Genomic DNA, 22942 nt, shown 5'->3' on the forward strand with positions numbered 1-22942 from the left:
GAATGGACTTGAATATGTGGCAAACTTAAATAAGGGTATGTTAGGTGAAGTTGGGTAGTTTTATGAAGGCCTTCATAAAAATTAGAGTAGGGCGTCAGGCACAAGTGGTATCATACAAAATAATGAATAACTAATGGGAAATGGATTGCACCGACTTGTATGAATGTAGTGTCTATTTATTTAATTTGACTATGATTTGGAATTATCCATTTCTCCATCCTTTATTATTGCTATTTATTTACTTTTTTTAATTTTATTTTTTATATATTTCAATTTGGGTTTGGTATGAAGATTATGAACTTATTCCATAATCGCTTTTATATAATTTACGGATTGACAAATATAAGACTTCTGTATATCTTGTATTGTATTTTATTTACAATGGTACTCTATAGAAAGTATATTATATACATATATGAAATATATATAAAAATAATGCCTTTATTGTCCATCCTATATTTTGTGGGAACTGCAATGTTTGGCTCATTCTGTTGATCTTATTTGGGAGTGAAACCTGTGACCTTGATTTGTATGGTGTCTGTATAGAAACAAAAATAATCAGAATAAAAAAATAAAATGTTGAAAATGATAAACCAGAGTTGGTTTACTTGAACTCAGACTCTACCTCTCTCCATTGGTGATTGATTGGGCATCCCTTCATCCTGTTCTGAGTGAGACCATAACAGTCTTGTCTGTTGGTTATGAGTGACATTTCCTGTATTTCACCTGTTAGTCCGTGCTTTGGGGATATTCTGTGTACAAGTACTGTGTTTGTCAGAAAATGGGGTAATACTTTATTTTCACTGCTCGACTGTTTTTCCCTCCACAGTCTGTCATATGAAATGTAATGTGTTTGCAGCAGATGTTGGTGAAATGTGCTGCTGCACCTGTTCACTGATGTGTTCCACTGTTGTTTGTAATGACCATGTTCAACTGCAGCTGTACTTCTAACCCTAACACTGTGAATGCCTTGAAATGTATTTTCCCTCCTGGTGTTCCAATAGGAATTTCAGAGGAATTTGAAAGGAAACGCTATATGAAACTCCTATATGATAACTTTCTTCATAATAACCTTTTCCCCCCCAACCTGCCTTTTCTCCTTTTTATTGCGTTTCAACTTGACTTGTCAATGTATCTATGCAAAACGGCCCAGCTGGGCCTTAACTTGATTTGGACTGACCTAGAAAGGCCCAATGTGGACCTAAGAGAGGGGTGTTCCTCTATGATCTGGAAGGGTCCACTGTGGGCCTAACAGAGGGATGGATCTCCCATGGGTTTACAGGACTGAGTCATGACTCAATGTGTGGTCGTCTTTTGGTTTACTACCTATTATGTGTTGGGATGTTTCTTCAGTGTCTGGTCTGGTCTGTTCTGGTCTGGTCTTTTTTTATTACTGCACGCATGTCAATGTTACCGCTGTATGTTACGCTGGTCTGCTTGTTTGTTTATTTTCAAAGCTTTTGTTGTTGTTGAGAATTTTGTTTTGCGACGTTGAATTCGCCTCCCAACCGCTCTCCACACACACACACCACACACACACACATCCCACACACCCCAACCTCCAAACATTCTTACCTCTGACCCACATGCTCATCTTGATACATGCACCTTACTCAACTCCCATCTCCCCATCTCCCCCCCCCCCCCCTCCATGTTTTTTCCAGTGACCGACTGACTCTCTTGTTTCCTTGCAGTCACGGAAAGCCAACAGTGAACAGGCAAAGACCACTGACAGTAAAACAGATAGCATAGGCAGTGGAAGGGCCATACCCATCAAACAGGTGAGTGTCTCTCTACTCCTACGCTAGTCATAGATTGTGTCTGAAATCACACTCTATTCCCTATATAGTGCACTACTTTTGCTCAGGGCCCTGGTCAAAAGTAGTGCACTTTATTGATTAGGGTGCCACATTCTGATCACCAATGGTATTCAGGTAAGTATAGCACATTCACTGTGTAAGTAGCACATTTCTACCCTTTAGTGCATACACTCCCCTCTGTATGTATTTGGACAGTGATGCAAATGTTTTTATTTGGCTATATACTCCAGTGTTTTGGATTAAAGATTAAATGTTTCATATGAGACAACAATATAGAATGTCACCTTTTTATTTGAGGGTATTTTCATACAGATCTGATTTACTGTATATAAAGTGCTTTCATTTCTAAATCTACTCCCCCGATTTGAAGAAGTCATAAGTATTTGGACAAATTTACCTAGTGTATTAAAGTAGCCCAAAAGTTTTGTATTTGGTCCCATATTCCCAGCACACAATGACTACATCAAGCTTGTGACTCTACAAACTTGTTGGATGCATTTGCAGTTTGTTTTGGTTGTGTTTTGGGTTCTCTTTCAAATACTAGTTTTGATGTCTCACTCTGGGATTCGCTGAATAGGTGGATCACTATGGAAGAACCAATCACACAACGTCTGTCGGAGACAGACAGATCGAGTGGCGAATGAGGTGAGACCCTCCCTCTTTATAAGGCGCCCATCGCCCCACCCTCTAGTTACTCTCGTTCTCTTCCTTGCAAAGATCACTATGCTCCCTAAGCTCGACTTGATCACTGTCTTCCTGCTTAACTGTTCTCAGGCGAACCGCGAGGTTAACGCTGCTCAACGTAGTGCCCCCACTCTCGTCCTTCATGTTGTGTACTGACCAAAAGGAATGTTTTTGCTAAGAGTAGAATTAGCTTTTTGCTATTTTCTACTTGCTCTAAGTCTCCAGTTGTGGCTAGCTACTGAGACTTGTCCAGCTGAGGCCGCAAGGCCTAGCTAACCACCACTTGATCTTACTACCTGTACAGACGGTAGAATTGCTAGCTCTCCTCTCTCGTTTAGCTCAACCTACGTTGATTAATTTTGTGTTGACTAAACTGCCCGACCCAGCTTTACAGCTTGATGGTCAAGCGAGTCTCTATGTTCACCGAAGAACTACGCTGCAACACGCTTGTCTTCTAGCATTGTGCTAAACTAGCTAGGCTATTGGCCCATGAGGCGAACGTTAGCCCCACAGCTTTAGTATTTATACACACTACTCACTTCAGCTAGCCATTAGCCACGAGGCATCTAATGAGCTAGCTCATGCCTATCAAGGCTAAATTCGCAGCAGGCACTACTGGATTAGCAGGCCTTTTCCCACGAATTAGGGTCAAAGGAAGGGTAACAGTGGCTTAACCGCAACCCAGTCAGACTCTAGTTCAATTAATTATGGCCACTGCTAATCCGCCTCAGGCAGGCACTTGAACCCCCTTGCGACTCGATGATGCTGGAAAGCCAGCTTCTCTCGTTTTGTTGGCTAAACTGACCAGTTACACCTCAATGTACTATGGTCAAAAGAGAATCTATTCTATAGCGCTATTCAAATGGTTTTCTTCGCCATCCGCGGCGCTAGCCAACAAGGGGAACACTTGCTAGCTAACGCCACAGCCTCACGGCCAAGCGTCGACTCGCACACGCATAATCCGGTTAGCAAGGCCTTGTAAGTAAGCATTTCACTGAAAGGTCTACACCTGTTGTATTCGGTGCATGTGACAAATACAATTTGAGCTGCTTATGCAGCTCTCAAACGAGTCCTGCGAGTGTTGTAAGGTTTTACTGAGTACCGGCCTTTGCAAGCTTTAGCTACACTACTAGCCCTCACAGCGAATGCTAGCTAGCTAACGACCATCTGCCGATAGCTAGATTAGCTCTCATATTTAGTTTGCCTAGTATTAAGTTGCTTGGTGCCTACTAACTGAACCAGTCCCAACCTGCGGTGATCCAGTCTACGAGACGGCGTAAAACAGGCTAACTAACACGGCAAGGCCATCCCCTCTCGGGCTAAAGGTGATGGTCTACGCTTTTCCTCCTCTATGCCTGATACTAGTCAGAGCGAGGGAACCAGGCTTATCCCTCATCTTAGTAGCCCCTCAATGGCCAGGGATGCTCTGCTTAGCAGAGATCACTCTCCTTATTTACGACCAGCCCTGGCAGCTACCGTTAAGCAGGGATCCTCTGATATAAGAGAACAGAGATTTTCCACCCTCACCCTGAAACCCTGGCCCTATGGTCCTGGCCCTATGGTCCTGGCCCGTAAGACGATGGATCTGAATGTGATGTGACAAGCTTGCCACTGTCATTGAGACTTTCCAGAGTGCCAGAGCCCCTTCTACATGTTCACTGTATGTTAACAAGTGGTTCGGTTTTGAGAAGTGGTGTGACCTAAGGCAGATCATTCCTTTACCAATGCTGTTTTATGAAGGGGGATCGTCGCTTACAGTCTCCAAGCCTTTAGCCCCGTCTTGAGACCTGTCTATTGTGCTTCAGGGTATTTCGCAGCAGCCTTTGGAGGTGTAGGAAAGCATGTAGATTAAATATCTCCTTCAAAACTGCTTTACTTGATTGCCCTGACGTCTGCAAAGCGAGTGAGTGAGTGAGATGCACACGCTGTCAGTTCCACCAATTGTGCCTACAGTTTGCCCCAGGGTTTTCCAAGGTGACTTTTCTACCTAACCCCACCTTTATGACTAAGGTCGGCAATACTTATAATTGCCTCATCAAGAGCTTTTGGCTTTCCACCCTCCGCCCTTCTCTTCTACATAGGAGGAGCGTCTCCACCGTTTGTGTCCAGTTCGCGCTTTGCACATTTACTTGGATAGAACGAGAGCATTACGAAAGAGCGATCAATTCTTTGTGTCCTGGGCACCTCCCTGCAAGTGTAGGCTCCTCTCTCATCAACGACTATCCCATTGGATAGTGGAGGCTATTATACTGGGTTATAATTGCAAGGGTTTACAGCCCCTAGAGGGCCTGAGGGCTCATTCCACCAGAGGTATCGCTACCTCTTGTGCACTCTTCAAAGGCATTTCTGTACAAGAGATTTATGATGCGGCATGTTGGGCCACCCTGAATATATTTTTTCAGGTTTACTAAGTTTCACTGCACCTTATTTGGCACATACAGTCCTCAGTGTCAGAGCCTCTTGAGTGGTGACTGTAGCGACTGCCTTGGCTTCGGAGAGTCTGCTATATGGGAGTTGGCTGTATCCAGTGAGACATTGAAACTAGTATTTGAAAGAGAACTCAAGATTACTTGCGTAAGCCCGGTTCGCTGAGAATATGAGTGAGATGTCGCACCGCATTTCCCTGCTCGCAAGAGCGCAAGGAACGTGGCTCCTTATAAAGAGGGAGGGGCTCAGCTCATTCGCCACTCGACATGTCTGACTCCGGCAGATGTGTGTGATTGGTTCTTCCATAGTGAGACATCTCACTCATATTCTCAGAGAACCGGCATTACGCAATTAACCTGGAGTGATGTTTTGCCCAATAGGAACTGAATGGTGAATGATGACTGGCGTAATTTTCTTTGTGAGTATATTAGATGTTTCTGAACTCTTCTTCTAAATAATCCTGTTAATGCCATGATTAAGAAAAATCATGAATAAGGATGAGTGAGAAAGTTACGGAGGCTACAACAAAACATGCTAACCTCTTACCATTACCAATAATGGGGGAGGTTAGCATTTTTCAGGGATATGATCTTTGTCCCTCTGTAACTTTCATCATCCACTATTCAGTGATGATTATTCACAATCATGGTAGCATCCATGTTCACGTAGAATTGTTCACAAAAGTCTTCTATTTTTATTTACAATAAAAGTGACACAAATGACACAGTACATTATTCACCATTCACTTCCTATTGGGAAAAACAAGCTGTAAACAAGCTGTAAATGCATCCACCAAGTTTGTTGAGTCACAAGGTTGATGTAGTCATTGTGTGCAAGGAAAGTGGGACCAAATACTAAACTTTTGACTACTTTAATACACTATGAGTGAATTGGTCCAAATACTTATGACTTCTTCAAATGGGGCGGACTAGGAACACAAAGTGCTTTCATTTATAAACGTTAGAGCAGATATGAATGAAAATACCATAGGAATTAGAATACTACATTTAATTGTAATTAAAAGGATCTCTATGGAAAATATCCCAAATAAAAGTTGACATTCTGTACTGTTGCATATGCAACATTTGATCTCAAATTCAAAATGCTGGAGTATAGAGCCAAATTAGACATTTTTGCTCCACTGTCCGAACACATACGGAGGGGGGAGTGTATTTAAAAATGTATGTATATTTTTTAAAGTTTTGAGCATACTATTCCTTATCTGGCCAGTGTGTTTATGTTAGTGTTGAGAAAATGTTTGCTTTGTGGGTGGGCTGAATCATACAACTTTACAACCACTAGATGGCGATGTGATACCACATTACAAATGAAAGAAACCATTAAAGCTTGTAATCATTAGAATCCCATTGCAAGTAGTGCTGTCTGAACCCTGAGGGTTCTTAGAATGAAAGGAAAAGGAACATCAAAAGGAGAATTTCCCTGCAAAGTATCAAGACATACAGATCATAATCTTTAGATTACTTACTTTCTGGATGTGTAGCTGTTAGGTTGGATGGGTTTGAAGATTTAGACTCTACATTTGTATATTTGTAATATATATTTGTGATATATTATGCAATCACATTGTAGTATGTAGGTGTCACATATTGACAAGGCATTCTTTTCAGCATTAGAGATTGTGGCTTGTAATTTCGTTGAAGGCAGTATTTGTTATATCCATCCGATGTATTTTATTTTACCTTCTAATGTTATTAGAAAAATACTCACTTTGTTGTCTTTTAATTTCCCAAGAAAACGTAAGCTTCTAAATCAATATATTTTCCTCGTCCCCAGAAATAAATTCCCGAAAACACTTTGAGTAATTATAATATTCCAATAAAACACTGAAAACTGTCGACGCAAGTGTAAGGATCACAAGCTTTTCTATGTAACCAAGCACCAAATATAGTTTTAATAGTCATTGAATATGCACTCCGTCTCCTTTTCGCCTCATTGATCACCTGATTTACTTAAAGGCACATCTCAATAGCTGTTTCGGGTATGACATGACGTGGCACAAGGTCGTCGGGTGGGTTCCATTGCTCCTCCATTACTCCTCTATTGTTCCCACGAGTAAGGAGGGGGGCAGACAACATCAGACCAATGCCTTGAATTGCCAACTCATAAAGTTTGCAGTTGTCTAAAAAACAAAAACAATTTTGCTCAAAACAACATCTTTCTTTAACCTTAAGTGTGTAAACATTACTTACTTACAGGAAAGGGAGATACCTAGTCAGTCGTCCAACTGAATGTATTCAACTGAGATGTGTCTTCCGTATTTAACCTAACCCCTCTGAGTCAGAGAGGTGCTGGGGTCTGCCTTAATCCACATCCACGTCTTTGGCGCCCGGGGAACAGTGGGTTAACTGGCTTGCTCAGGGGGCAGATCGACAGGTTTTGTTTTTGCCTTGTCAGCTCGGGGGATTCGATCCAGAAACCTGGCCCAACGCTCTAACCGCTAGGCTACCTGCCGCCACAGGAGCAATTAGGGTTAAGTGTCTTTCTCAAAGGTACATCGACTTTATACTTTGGATGTTGTTTTTCAACAGAAAACGTTAAGAAAATAGAGTCTTTAGTATACATTTTCCTTTCAAGTGAAGCTAAATAGCCTGTATGAAGTACAGTGGAATCAAACATCACACTGAGTTGGCGTAATTTGTACTAAGAACCAGGATGAGGCGTGATTGACACATTGATTACTATTCTCTCCTGATTATATGAGGGCTTTCAGCAAGGGTCAGTATCCTAATCCTAGCATTATCCTTCTTAACCGGGAATTACGGGAACGGTCAAAGTATACACTTGGCTTTCAACGTGGTAGGCCAAGCATTCCCTGCTGTTCAGGACACTGTCCACATTCCTGCACATTTAGAATTATTACAAGTATAAGATGACAGATGAAACACATAGTAGAAATGGCCAAATAAATAAATCAGCAACAAAATATTGCCAAACAAGCCAAATATAATGTATGCAAACCTTTTTATTGAGTCTCATTTGATCCCAATCAGAATGTTACTGTAATGACCAGTGCAATTCCCTCCATATCATTAACCAGGGTTAAGTCAGGTTTAAGTCAGGTTTAAGGGGATTAGACCAGCAGGGTCAGGTGAGAGAGAGGTCAGTTGACAGAGATCTTAAAGATCACCCCCCCCCCCCCCCCCCCCCCCAAAGATACTTACTGTGAGCTCTGCCATTCATTCTACTCATATGATGATGGCCTGAAGTAGGGCCTCTTCCCTTGGTGGGTATCATAGCAACTTACAATAAGACAATAAGATAAGACCTGGCCAGCTCTCGTCCCATGATCTACCCAAGAGTGGTGGGTGGGTGGGGGCTATTAAGAGTAGCTTATGGCCTGCCCTGGCCAGTCAATTGCACAATACGGAAAATCAAAGTGCCAATGTGAGCTTAATTACCCCTATTGGGCAAATTATACACTGCACCCCCTCCCCTCCCTCAATCCACTGACCCTGAGCCCCCTCCCTATCTGTAAACATTTGAAATAAAGGCAACAACACACTCACTGCCGTGGAGCTGTCAACACTTTTTTTTATTTTTTTTTATTCTGGCCTTCGCTCTCTTTTCTCAATTTCCTCCTTTCCCAAACCCCTCTTCTCTTCTTCCTTTTCTCCTCCGGCTGGCTGTCACAAAGGGCCCGGGCTATCACTCAGCCACTGTGGCAGGATGCAGCTTTTCTTCCAGGAGCGTGACAATGGAAAGGGAAGACCATATCTCCTATGTGTAGATATGGCAATTATCTGGACACGGAGAGTGCATCTGGCGATCGGCCGGGTCTCCTTTGTCACAAGGCCTGAACATGGGGATCATGGTTGAGTGTGAGTCAGAGAGAGCAGGAGGGAAGGAAGGAGAGACAGAAGGTGAAACGCAATTTAAAAATAAAATTTTAAAAAGTCTTCACGACATGCACCCATTGACTCTATTTCGGTCATGATAAAATAACACTGTAGTTGCTGTAAGTGATCAAATCATTCTTCTAATATAAATGTGAATTATAACTCAATTATTCAAATTGTTTTAAATGGAAGCTCAATCTGATCAAATATATTAGAGGATTTAAAAAAAATGTTATTCTGCTTTTGTTTCTGACAGTCAGATGAATTAAGGGGTTGTATAAAGTCCCTACATTGGACTACTTCTCAGTATTAGTATTGATCTTTTCAAACCAGTGATGAATTTATGTTGGTCCACTGATTACATGTATAGATTTATGGCTGGCTCAATAAGGACAGGAGATGTATAACATTATTTGTGTGTAAAACATGCATTACGCCGTCGCCAGAAGCCTTGTGACGGGACCATTTACTTCATGTGATCATAAGGCCATTATATTGTGTTTACAGTTCTTTTATTGACCAAATCATGGAGAAAAGAGTCTGTGCACATTAAGATCAATTTCAGTCATTTCATATACCAAGCTTTCGGGTCATAAAGACCAAATCATGAACAGTATGTATGTGAAACACCAGGTTTCGCACATGAGAATACAAATACTTTCGAAGTATCCCTAATAACAGTATGTCATTGTTAAAATGGCAAAACAGGTATTGGGTAGTGGTTAAACTTCAAGAAAAGACCACACAAAGTGATGATCAGAGGCCTGCTAGGGCCCTCCAGTGGGGGGGGGGGGAGGTTATGGATGTGTTCAGCAGGGTATAGGGGTCCTCTCTCTGGGCATAAAGAGGCTGTCCTGGGGCCCCAGCATGAGTAGGTCAGGGCTAGATCAAGGCAGGGGGAGCGGGGCCGGGATTAGGATGATTGTCGGCCCCCAGCCTGGTGCCTGGGTCAGCAAGGGTCAGCTCCTGATGTGTTAATCAGAATTATACAGCTCTGCAGGACGGCCCAGCCTAGGACAATATTGGAGGGTGAGGTTACCCTATTTAACACTGACACACACACACACACACATACACACACACAACCCTGGCTGTAAAAGCACAAACACTCCCCTGGTAATCCCCTAATTAAGCGTGCCCCTCCCCTGGTCCTCCCTGGTCCATACCCCCAGAGAACCCTCACAGTCCCACAGAGCCCAGTGTTTGGCCAACTCCTGCAGAGGAACTGCCATTGTTTACCCAGGATTGTCCAAGCAGATAAGGCCAACCATCTGAGGAGTTAAGAGGCTCCAGAAGATAATGGTGGTGGAATAGAGGAGAGGGACTAAGTCAGGCCTTTGAAGAGGGGGAGATCACACACCCTAATCCCTCGATGGAGAGGTCCTCCAAAGTTCAACTGGTCAGGACATAGGGATGAATGCATACAAGGGGCAAATTGGATTGTCTCTGCTCACTTTGACTGTAAGAGTGTAGTTTGCGGTAGGACAGGACCAATTTATGAAGGTTCAAGTGACCGCTGTTGAGTTGCATTGACCATGAGGTTACAGTGACAAATGAGAATCATAAGTTGGAAGGTTGAAAAAGGTTGTACATGCATGCATACATACATACATACATACATACATACATACATACATACATACATACATACATACATACATACATACATACATGCATGCATGCATGCATACATACATACATACATACATATATACAAGCAACATGCTCCTGTAAAATCACCCCTCTGGTCAGATCTAAGGATAGAGCAAGTGTCCTCATTGTCATCCCAAGTTTGTTGCAGTATATGTTTTAGTCCACAGTGTTTAGCAGGAGGAAGACATTTTCTGACCTTTTTATTCTCCTCTTCTCTCTCCTCCAGGGCATCCTTCTGAAGAGAAGTGGGAAGTCCCTGAATAAGGAGTGGAAGAAGAAATACGTCACACTTTGTGACAACGGCCTCCTCACCTACCACCCAAGTTTACATGTGAGTATCCCTGCATTTGGTATAGTTCCGTGTGCAGTGGACCGTTTTAGCTATGTAGGGAATAGAGAAACAACAACGTGCATGCTTGTCCCTCACAAAAAGTTGAAATGAACCATTTAACATTAACGTAATGTACACATATTGATACATTTATAAACACGGTTTCCAGGGAGACACAAAAGCTAGCAGAGATCTTTCAGCCTCTGATTATAAGAAGTCCATCTTAGATGACTGTTATTACGATCATAAGGTGGAGGTGGGGACAGAGAGGCAGAGATGGTGGTCATTTCTACCCCCCCCCCCACACCTCTGTGGTGCTTGAGTCGGGCATGGTTGCTCATGGTCACGTGATGAGGTAGCCCTTCCTGCGAACTGCAAAATCAGTGTCTGCCCTCTTGGTCTAGTGGTCTAAGTCTAAGATGTTGGTTGCTCCCGTGGGAGACCCGGGTTCATATCACGCGTGTTACACCTGGTCCTGGAGTTATGGTAATGGAGATATGCATGGCGCTAGCTGCTACTGCTGGGGTCTGCTGTGTGCCTGCCACGCCCGGGCCACCACGCTAGCTTGTATTTATAATGGCGCTCGCCACTGTGCGTGGCGCTTGTTGGAGGCTGAGGGACCTGCCACATCCGTCTCTGTCAGAGTCCCGCTGGGCCACTAATACCTCTTAAACACTCCGCTGCAGCCTGTCGGCAGACAGCTCAGTCAGGACCCCCCCCACAGCACGACACGGCTGCCTCATGCCCTGCTTGTCCCGGTCTACAGACCTCTAACCCCTCCCACTCCCACTCATGAGTTCTCGCCTTTGCATTTAATCCTTAAGAGTCTATTGACACATAACAACATAATAAAAAAATCCCTATCAAAATCCATCAGTTTAAGCTAGAGAGAGATCAGGTTTTTGGCGTGGGCTTCGTCTCAATCCACCGCATTCGCATCAGTGGGATACCGAGGGTCCAAACCGTTTGAGCTACTAACTGTTATGACTACTCTATGGAAAGGGGAGACTGAGGAACATGGACGAGTTCCAAAAGTGTCATGTGACTCGTCTGAAGGTAACTCATACAAACGGAGGGAAGGATGGAAGTACTTTTGTGTCAAAAAATACATATTTCCTGAGATTTCTTACACTACACTTCTTACACTACACAAAAGTTTTAGAACACCTACTCATTCAAGGGTTTTTCTTTATTTTTACTATTTTCTACATTGTAGAATAATAGTGAAGTCATCAAAACTATGAAATAACAGATATGGAATCATGTAGTAACCAAAAAAAGTGTTGAATGAAAATATTTTTTATATTTGAGATTCTTCAAATAGCCACCCTTTGCCTTGATGACAGTGTCGCACACTCTTGGCATTGGGTGGCTGTTTTGAAGAATCTCAAATATAAAATATATTTTGATTTGTTTAACACTTTTTTGGTTACTACATGATTCCATATGTGTTATTTCATAGTTTTGATGTCTTCACTATTATTCTACAATGTAGAAAATAGTAAAAATAAATAAAAACCCTTGAATGAGTAGGTGTTCTGAAACTTTTACCGGTAGTGTATATCTCCTATATATGACACACTTCCAAACCTTATTCCTGGTGATTTCTTTTTTGGCTGTATTTTTTGCCGTTTATGAATGTGTTATTGAATTAGTTTCTATGGGCTATAGTAGTAAATGCCAAATTCAATATTTCATCAAATAACCCCCAAAACTCTAATTCAAATAGCTAAATGATCCATTGTATGACCATCTTAAAACAATTCCATATGTTAGCATATGTTTAGTGAAAGTTGGAGAAGTATTTGTACACATTAACTCCAGATTTGTTTGACCTTAGAGTCAGGGGTGAAAATCTGATATCAACTTTGGAGGGGACAATTACATGAAATTTTCTCAAGAGCAATTCCTGAGGGGGACACCAAAAGTAGTGCTGTAACACATAGCCTACATTGTAATATGGTAAATGTATATTGAGGAACCAAAGAAATAAGGTGTTTGCCGTACTCCTAACTACCGGTACCCAAAACTACACAACTAATCACAACAGCAATACCATTGCCTTTAACAAATCTTAGTTCAGTCACCAGTTTAAGTTGAGAGTGGGGTTATCCATGGCATTTTCCAATTACGTTCCTATTTTACAAGTCAAAAAAAATTGAGAACCTTTCATAATGTTGCCAAACAAAGACTCAACAAACTTACCTGAGACTCCCTGTCTCTGCCAGTCTGTCCTTGTATAGCTGTCCCAAACTCTGCTGTCTGTGTGCCATCTGTTGCCTGCTCTGCCTAATGACATCATTGTGAAACATTTCCATTAGAATTTCATTTCTTTCTTATGAACATTTTATCAACTAGTCTGAGATATTAGGCTACTAGGGTTCTTACTTTGCGTTTTGGTGTACTGAAAAATACTCTGATGTCCGTCTTTTATTTTTCTGCCATTTTTCTACCTGGCTGGCTGGCTCACACACACACAGTGTGTAGGTTATTTACAGTAGGAGATGGGCTTCTATCATCTTCTATCATTCTATTTGGGCTTCGATCTAAAAGGTAGCTAGGAAATGTGAAACGGATTAAAATGACAAGAGTTGACAGCTGTATGAGTTCACCATTTACACAACATATGCTGCAACCTTTTGTAATTTTAATAGTTTGTTTCATATTGGCTGGCTTCCAACAATAGCTGAATTTGCAAAGCTAGCGAGCACCAATTCAGTTTCAGTGGTGTTTGCTATAATCTTTGCTACCCGGGTTCAATAAAGGTGAAATAAAATAAATAAATAAAAGTTCCCTTGCGACAATTTAGCTTTTGCAACGAGACCATTAAATATATTTAAGACAATGGTAGAAGAGAGTGTAGTTCTGTTCAGTTTGGACTTCAGTTTATCGCTAACCTTATCACAGGGACTTTGAAGCAGTAACTTACATAATCTGCATGCTGATCTTGGAATAAATTGACGATAGCAAAGATTCCATCTTTGACGACGCCACATAAATGGAATAGGTACTAGCTAGCTTAATAGTTAATATTTGCGCGCTAGCTCTGCATATTCAGCTAGTGTGTGTGCGCGATTGACTGGATTAACCTTACGTCAGTTACGTTCATTGAGTGCCTTTCAGACAGTAGACACGACCCCTCTGTTACCTTGCCAACTAAGGAACTGGCAGTGGATCAAACCATTGTGAGGCAAAGGGTGGTGGGCTCGCAATCTTTTGAAACTTAAAAACGCGCTATTAAGTGTCTATAATCAGCACAATTGCTTTCATTGCGTATTATTAATATTATTTAAATTACATAGTTATGTTTCAGTGATATATTGGGGGGGACAAATCATATTTTTCCCAGATGGGGGGGGGGGGGGGGGGGTCATGTCCCCCCCGTCCCCCCCGGGATTTCCGCCCCTGCTTAGAGTCCAATTTGAAAACACTTCTCAGCAAAGACATTCATACTTGAAAAAGCATTGTCATTTGCTTGCAACATACATTAAATAGACTAAATCTGGTTTTATGATCATAGATTAGCTTCAAGTTCCTCGGTGTCCACATCACCAACAAACTAACATGGTCCAAGCACACCAAGACAGTTATGAAGAGGGCACGACAAAACCTATTCCCCCTCAGGAGACTGAAAGGATTTGACATGGGTCCTCAGCTCCTCAAAAGGTTCTACAGCTGCACCATCGAGACTGTCTGGTTGCATCACTGCCTGGTATGGAAACTGCTCGGCCGCTGACCGCAAGGCACTACAGAGGGTAGTGTGTACGGCCCAGTACATCACTGGGGTAAAGCTTCCTGCCATCCAGGACCTCTATACCAGGCGGTGTCAGAGGAAGGCCCTAAAAATTGTCAGACTCCAGCCACCCTAGTTATAGAATGTTCTCTCTGCTACCGCATGGCAAGCGGTGCCATAGCGCCAAGTCTAGGATCAAAAGGCTCCTTAACAGCTTCTACCCCCACGCCATTAGACTCCTGAACATCTAATCAAATGGCTACCCAGACTATTTGCATTGCCCCCCCCCTCTCTTTTACACCGTTGCTACTCTGTTGTTATTATCTATGCATAGTTAACTCTACCTACATGTACATATTACCTCAAATACCTCAACTAACCGGTGCCCCTGCACATTGACTCTGTACCGGTACCCCCCTGTATATAGTCTCGCTATTGTTATTTTACTGCTGCTCTTTAATTACTTGTTACTTTTATGTCTTATTTAAATTTTTTTTACTGCATTGTTGATTAGGGGCCTCGTAAGTACGCATTTCACTGTCTACACCTGTTGTATTCGGCGCATGAGACTAGTACAATTTGATTTGATGATATTCTTCTCGTGACATGATAATGGATTAATTTAGTAGCCATTGTTAGCAGAGCAATGTAGCATTACAGTGATGTACAGGTAACTGACAAAATAGGGAGTTGGGCCAGAACAGCTTCAATGCACCTTGGCGTAGATTCTACAAATGTCTGGAACTCTATTGGAGGGATGCGACGCCATTCTTGCACTAGAGATGTTGTGTTTTGCTGATGGTGGTGGAAAACGCTGTCTCAGGCACCACTCCAGAATCTCCCATGTGTTCAATTGGGTTGAGATCTGGTGACTGAAACACACACACACACAGACGCATACACAAACACATACACTTTAAACCCCCTCTGCTCCTTTGAGACCCCTCATTCAAAGTCACTGAGTTCTCTTCTATCCATGGTAGCCAAAATAATGAACAACTGGGCATTTTTATAATTAACTTGGAGCCATACCTGTGTGGAAGTACCTTAAGTGTTTCCTTTATTTTGGAATTTACCCGTATGTAATTGACTTGTTAGCAGCTCTGTAGATCTAGATCATTATAGGTCGTAGGTCACCTGAGGGATGTCTATAAGCTCTGTCTGGAGTGTCTGTCTGCTAACTTACTGAGCAGAGGTGAGGCAGAACAGGAACTGCTGTTACATTACTAGACACCTGTTTATTCCCATTCTGATCAACCAAGCAGACAGAGGGGGAGGGAGAGAAGGGGAGAGAGAGAGAGAGAGAGACAGACAGACAGCGGGTGTTATAGAAACAGAGCGACAGAGGGCGGTATAGAGAGAGAGACAGAGAGGGCATTGAGAGAGAGAGAGACAGGGTGTTATAGAGCGAGAGAGAGAGACGGAGGGCATTGAGAGGGAGAGGGCATTGAGAGGGAGAGGGCATTGAGAGAGAGGGTGTTAGAGAGAGAGAGGGTGTTAGAGAGAGAGAGAGGGTGTTAGAGAGAGAGAGGGTGTTAGAGAGAGAGAGGGTGTTAGAGAGAAAGAGAGGGTGTTAGAGAAAGAGAGGGTGTTAGAGAGAGAGAAAGAGAGGGTGTTAGAGAGAGAGGGTGTTAGAGAGAGAGAGACAGAGGGTGTTAGAGAGAGAGAGACAGAGGGTGTTAGAGAGAGAGAGACAGAGGGTGTTAGAGAGAGAGAGACAGAGGGTGTTAGAGAGAGAGAGACAGAGGGTGTTAGAGAGAGAGAGAGTGGGTTGGGAGCGAGAGCAACCGGGAAAGAGAGAAGGTGGGTAGGAGAGCGAGACATGGAACGAGAGAGCGAGGATCCCTTTAATTTCGCAGTCAGCCAAGCCATCCACACAATCACCTTCTGTTAATTCTATCTGCTACATCAATTAAATTGTTTGTAGAAACTAATTGAATGTGGCTTAATCACACATCTTAATAGCTTTGCACGCTTCGATCTGGCTGTTAATTCCAGCAATAAAATGAAATGAGAATGAGGAGCGCTAGCTGGCTGGGTAATTAGAGAAGAGGCAGGGGAAGAGATGAGTGCTTTATGGCACTGTGATAAAGGAAAAGAGAGAGATTTAGAGATGGGGGGGGGGGCACACCCAGTAAAAGGCCGAGCAGAGCGCAGAGTTCTCCTCGTTGATATCTGCTGATATCAATGCGTTTCACCTTGGCTTTCCTTCCTCATCCACTTGGGATGGTGATGTTGTTTTAAATGGAAATCAAATGACCAAATTGAAAGAGAATGACTGTTTGTGTTCATTAGTCTACTCATTAAGCCTCTAAAAGCGAGCTAGCTTGTGAGGCAGCATGAGCACAGGTGATACCTAATGTTCTGAGACTTCTCTTAGCTGTCGATCAGTCGCTTTTGGTACTTTTTATTTTGCTTTGAAGTGGATGAAAGATATGTGTCATATCATAAAACAAAAGTGAGATGTTATTTCTTGTCGGCTAATGGGGCAGTTTGCGTTTTTCTTTTTTTTTTTAATATAAAATATCCACGTTTTAGAGTGACGACATTGACTCTGTGTGTTTCTGTGATGTTTGTGTGTTCCAGGACTACATGCAGAACGTGCACGGGAAAGAGATTGACTTGTTGAGGACCACGGTCAAGGTGCCAGGGAAACGACCACCCAGGGCGGTCACCACTATCGCCCCCACCGCCAGCCCCAAGACAAACGGGCTGACCAAGGACCGCAGCACCCTGCAGCTGGGCGTAGGCACCACAGGTAAGAGGGAATGCCTAGTCCATACACCGTGGGTCCATTCTAGACCTCTGTACCAGATCTGGGTCAAAAACATATGTCAAGCTAGCTTTGATTTAGTTTACATGTTACAATAGAACAAATAAAATAATCCCAAAAGCTTGAAGCACACCTCAAATACTTTGAAGTGTCTTGAAAGTGTTTGACAAATGTACGCTATATCTACAAAAGTATGTGGACACCCCTTCAAATTAGTGCATTCATATGTGGACATATGTGTATAAAATCGAGCACTTCCGCCATGCAATCTCCATAGACAAACATTGGCATTAAAATGGCTTTACTGACTTTTAACGCATCGTTAAAAGTCAGTAAAGCCATTTTAATGCCAATGTTTGTCTATGGAGATTGCATGGCGGAAGTGCTCGATTTTTCCAACAAGTCAGTTCATCAAATTTCTGCCGTGCTAGAGCTGCCCCGGTCAACTGTAAGTACTTTTATTGTGAAATGGAAATGTCTAAGAGCAACAACGGCTCAGCCGTGAAGTGGTAGGCCACAAAAGCTCACAGAACAGGACCACTAAGTGCTGAAGCGGGTAGCGCGTAAAAATCGTCTGTCCTCGGTTGCAACACTCACTACCAAGTTCCAAACTGCCTCTGGAAGCAACGCCAGAACAAGAATTGTTCATTGGGAGCTTCATGAAATAGGTTTCTATTGCCGAGCAGCCGCACACAAGCCTAAGATCACCATTCCCAATGCCAATTGTTGGCTGGAGTGGTGTAAAGCTCGCCTCCACTGGAGCAGTGGAAACGCATTCTCTGGAGTGATGACTCACGCTTCACAATCTGTCAGTCCGACAGACTAATCTGGGTTTGGTGGATGTCAGGAGAATGCTGTAAAGTTTGGTGGAGGAGGAATAATGGTCTGGGGCTGTTTAGGCCCCTTAGTTTCAGTGAAAATCTTAAAGCTACAGCATACAATGACATTCTAGACGATTCTGTGCTTCCAACTTTGTGGCAACAGTTTAGGGAAGGACCTTTCCTGTTTCAGCATGACAATGCCCCCGTGCACAAAGCGAGGTTCATACAGAAATGGTTTGTCAAGATTGGTGTGGAAGGACTTTACTGTCCTGCACAGAGCCCTGACCTCAACCCTATCAAACAACCTTTGGGATGAATTGGTACGCCGACTGCGAGCCAGGCCTAATCGCCCAACATCAGTGCCCGACCTCACTAATGCTCTTGTGGCTGAATAGAAGCAAATCCCCGCAGCAATGTTCCAACATCTAGTGGAAAGCCTTCCCAGAAGAGTGGCGGCTGTTATAGCATCAAAGGGACCAACTCCATATTAATGCCTATGATTTTGGAAGGAGATGTTCGATGAGCAGGTGTCCACATACTTTTGGTCATGTGGTGTATTTTAACATGGACAAACTGAGAAGGCAGAAGTTCCCCACTAATGACTGAAACGGGGTGAGATATTCCTCGTAACGGTTATGGTCAGGTTTGGGATTAAGGTAATCTGATTTTAGGTCTGCGGTTATAGGAACAACTTCTACCTCGAGCCAAACCCCAACCAAGCACTGTGAACAACCACAGACCAAGTCATTTGCAGGACATCAACTGAATAGCTTAAGCTAAGCAACCTGATGCCCAGTCCAATTGTGTGTAAACCTCTATCGACTTCACGTCCAGTCCAACAGACAATCAATAGAGGTTCTTCAATGGACTGAAAGAGACACTAGGGACACTAAAGTATTCAGAGGGGTTTCACATTAATACCATTCACTGCCCAGAGGGTACAATAAAGTAAACTCCTAACAGGTGAATTTATGTATGTAATATGTATTTTGTTGCTGTAATTATGTGAAAGCTCTTTAGATTATGGTACAATGTCATAAAATGAGTCCCTACAAGCCAGTTGTCTCAATCTATGATTTTTCATTATGCAGGTGAGCCAACACAATATAAAAACAATGATAGGATTACTGAAGGAGTGCTTGTAAGGCTATTAGAATCTACCTTCAATTACTAAATAGGGAATTGATGAATGAGATCCCCGTTAAATATAATTAATTTGTTCATAATAATCAATTTCAAAGAAAAAAAAATAAGAATTATCCATCGAGGGACATTTTATTTTGTCCAGATGTAATATTTTTGCTGTGACCTAAATTCCATCAGCCAAGGTTGTATGTAATGTCACAGGAACAATGATCAGGTTGGGGCTTGACTTGCGTGTCCTGCCAATACCAATGCCTTCCTTCCAGTCCACACAGGCCTATAAATAGACTTAGCTGACTGGTTGGAATGGCTGGCTACGAGGGTGCCTGCTCTGCTCTGGCAGCTAGGCCCAGAGAGGCGAGGAGAAGCCAGTGATTAGATTTAGGGTTTAGGATTAAGAGTAATTAATACTAATTAGCAGAGTGGTCCCCAGAGGGGGGATAGCGGGGGGGGGGGGGGAGGTGTAACGAGGGCGTCCTCTATCGGCCGAGGAGTGGGGTCCATGTTTACTCCTGCCATGGCTGTAGCTAATTGGAGTGTGCAGTAGTGGAAAAGACAGACCAGACAGCAGAGAACACTTGTGGCCCAGCCCTTTCTTATTTGTTTGGGTCCTGGCCAGGATTTGAACATCAGGACCCCACTGGACCACATTAATTAGTCAAATGGTAGAGAAGATATAGGAGTTTACAGAGTGAAGGACAAGGGGTGGAGGTCAAGAGTTAACCTTCAGGATAAAGGTAGAGGAGAAGAGAGCAGAGGTGTCCATGTATCTGTAGGAGGGAAAGGAGAGAGGAGAGATAGGGAGAGGAGTGGTTCTGGGGGCCGGAAAGAGGAAAACCACAAAAAAAGATTTTGTCTTTTATAATGAATTCTTATTTTTCTCTCACTATTTTACTGTATTTGCATGGGTATATACACCCCCACATTTTGCCCTCAGAACAGCCTCAATTCGTCGGGGCATGGACTCCACAGGGATACTGGCTCATGTTGACTCCAATGCTTCCCACAGTTGTGTCAAGTTGTGTGGATGTCTTTTGGGTGGTGGACCATCCTTGATACACACGGGAAACTGTTGAGCGTGAAAAATCCAGCAGCGTTGCAGTTCTTGACACACTCAAACCGGTGCGCCTGCCACCTACTACCATACCTCATTCAAAAGCACTTAAATATTTTGTCTTGCTCGTTCACCCTCTGAATGGCACACATACACAATCCCTGTCACAAGGCTTAAAATGTATTCTTTAACTGGTCTCCTCCCCTTCATCTACACTGATTGAAGTGAATTTAACAAGTGACATCATAGCTTTCACCTGGATTCACCTGGTCAGCCTATGTCATGGAAAGATGTTTTGTCCACTCAGTGTAGTTTCACTCAGCTGTAAATGCAGAGCTAGTAAAGGATATCTTTGTGACACCCCATTCTAGAGGTTCAATTTTTTGCATCCGGGAGGGGAACAATACGAGACGATTTGCGTTAATCTCCACTTAGGGGAGAAAGGTTACAAATCACGGCAGGTCTTCTCCCGTTTGGAGCACCCTCTCCTCTCCTGATGCGATCGGCGTGAGTTTGATTTCATTAGGCATGCAATTGATGAAGGGAACAAAGGGGTAATTTGTCATTCATGGCGTCTGAATCACAACCCTGTCTTTGCCTTTGGTAATTCATTCACTTCCATGGATCTAAAGACCTTTTATAATCACAGGGGGTGGAGGGAGGAAGGGAGGGAGGGAGATAGGAGATGGAGAGAAAGAGAGTAAATGAATGAACCCATGTGTCTATGAGTGAAAGAGTGTGCAACCTTAATTCCTTTTCCTCTCTCTGAGTGTTCAGCGGAACCGTTTTAAATATGATCCTCTCCGTTAATACGCATCCGATGGTGTCACCCACGACAGATGCATTGTATCAAAGTATTAATGAGGCCCATCAGTTTTAATCAATCGTATGGGCGGCAGAGATGTACCGTCTGTGGGAAAGGCGCAGGGAGGGGCTGGTGTGTGCCTGTGTTTGCTCGCTGTACAGCTCCTTCCTTATACATTGTAAACCACTCTTCCTCTTGCTCTGGGCTACACATACATACAGTCCAACCAGTGGGCACGGACTGACTTACTGACCACCACCACAACCATGCCTCGGTCTCACTGGCCACCAGCCTGGTGTGGGTGTGGAGGCTGGGGCTGGCCCCTAATGGTTCCTAAAGAGGATGAGGCTGGTTGAGGAGGGGTGGATAGTTAGATGACAGGGCTGAGCCATAAAGGAGGGTGTGGGGTGGTGGTGGCGGGCGATCAGACAGGCGGTGTTAGTGAGTAGTGATAGTGATGATAGTGGTGGTGGATTGCACAGCCACAGCCGTTGATGATGTGCTGCTTCCCTCCTTCCTTTCCTCCCTCCCTCCCTCCTTCGGTCCCCCACATTAGCATTAATGCCTCGTTATCCTTTTACTTGTACATAATGGCAACAACTCCCCGGTTGGGTCAGGCCTCGGCGTCACGACTCATCAGCCCTCTGAGGGCATGCATGGTCGCGCCGGCCCAAAGAGAAATGAGAGTCAAGACGACATTACCGCTACCGCCGCTCTGTAGCTACTCGCTAATCCATCGCTTCTACTTAGCTAACAGCCACAGCAAGAGCCAGCCCTGCTGCTGCTGCTCCTACTCAGCATGGAAACCATTCCTTTTCTCTCTCTGCCACACACTTATATTTGTCAAATGAACATGTCAAATGAACATAGTTCTATAATTGTTTTAAATACCGGTATAGGCCTACATGATCGCTGTAGAGATTTTGGACATTTCTATTAACTTGCAGGTGTTTACTAGCAATCTTATGCTGCTTTCACATATAATTGATGGTATTTTGCCTGTAAAAAAAAAATGGGCAGTGTTTATATGACCCCCTTACAAACAGGCCCATTTTTACCTCATTCTTGACTGCATTCTCTTTTTATACCTCCCGTGCACATGCCGGCGATTAGTGGTTGTTGTGGTGTGCCGATGTGGTTGGCCGTCTATATTAATAAATCCATTATTCATTAGTTTATGCAGGTCCTAAGAAATATTATAAGACTAATAAAATGTATTTTCAAATAGAATGGCATAGTTTGAGTTGAAATTATGTTACGTCCAAATGAATTCAATCAATAGTTAATTATTTTGTTCATTAACCCTTTGACACGTACCACCGAAAGGGTTTGATCATTCTACAGTCGTCCTTGCAGCTTACGGTCAAACCGGTGTGATGAGAGCGCTTATTTAGAACATCCAGCGCTTGAGCTGGCCACACTGTTTTTTCACAGAATCATTTTGCACAAACCCAGTCCTTACAAAGTTATGTCCTGAATGTGACCAGTTTATTTTTGGATGCAATGCTCAGACATACATAGAAGTAGCAACAGCATAACACAATCATCCAAACCGGAAAATGTAGGCTACTTTAGTCCTAGCGCTAACTGAGGAAAGATTGACATAACACAAGCAGTAATATTAAGCTAACTCTCGGCTGACAGAAACCACAATATGAATGATCTAATAGCAATTACTATGTACAATTCATCACATCATGGGTGAGCTCACCATTCCTTGAAATAATTGAGTAAAACACTTTCAGAAAAATCTGAAGTAATCCGATTATGAGTAGTTTGTGTGCACCACCATGTTTGTTTTTTCACGTCAACCAAAGATAAGAAGTGGAGACTAGATGAGT

General features: G+C 43.1%; 1 protein-coding gene across 2 annotated transcripts in view; it reads left to right on the forward strand.

Annotated features, from left to right (window-relative positions):
- LOC106599824 (arf-GAP with GTPase, ANK repeat and PH domain-containing protein 3) overlaps nucleotides 1-22942 on the forward strand; it is a 219838-nt gene that overhangs the window by 129548 nt on the left and 67348 nt on the right. For both annotated transcript variants that reach the window (XM_014191164.3, XM_014191163.3), the window contains exons 9-11: nucleotides 1695-1781; nucleotides 10668-10772; nucleotides 17092-17263. In XM_014191164.3, the coding sequence (XP_014046639.1) occupies nucleotides 1695-1781; nucleotides 10668-10772; nucleotides 17092-17263 (364 nt within the window). The remainder of the gene's footprint in view (nucleotides 1-1694; nucleotides 1782-10667; nucleotides 10773-17091; nucleotides 17264-22942) is intronic.

The sequence above is a fragment of the Salmo salar genome, chromosome 03, assembly GCF_965601325.2.
Source record: "Salmo salar chromosome 03, fSalSal1, whole genome shotgun sequence".
Lineage (NCBI taxonomy): Eukaryota > Metazoa > Chordata > Actinopteri > Salmoniformes > Salmonidae > Salmo > Salmo salar.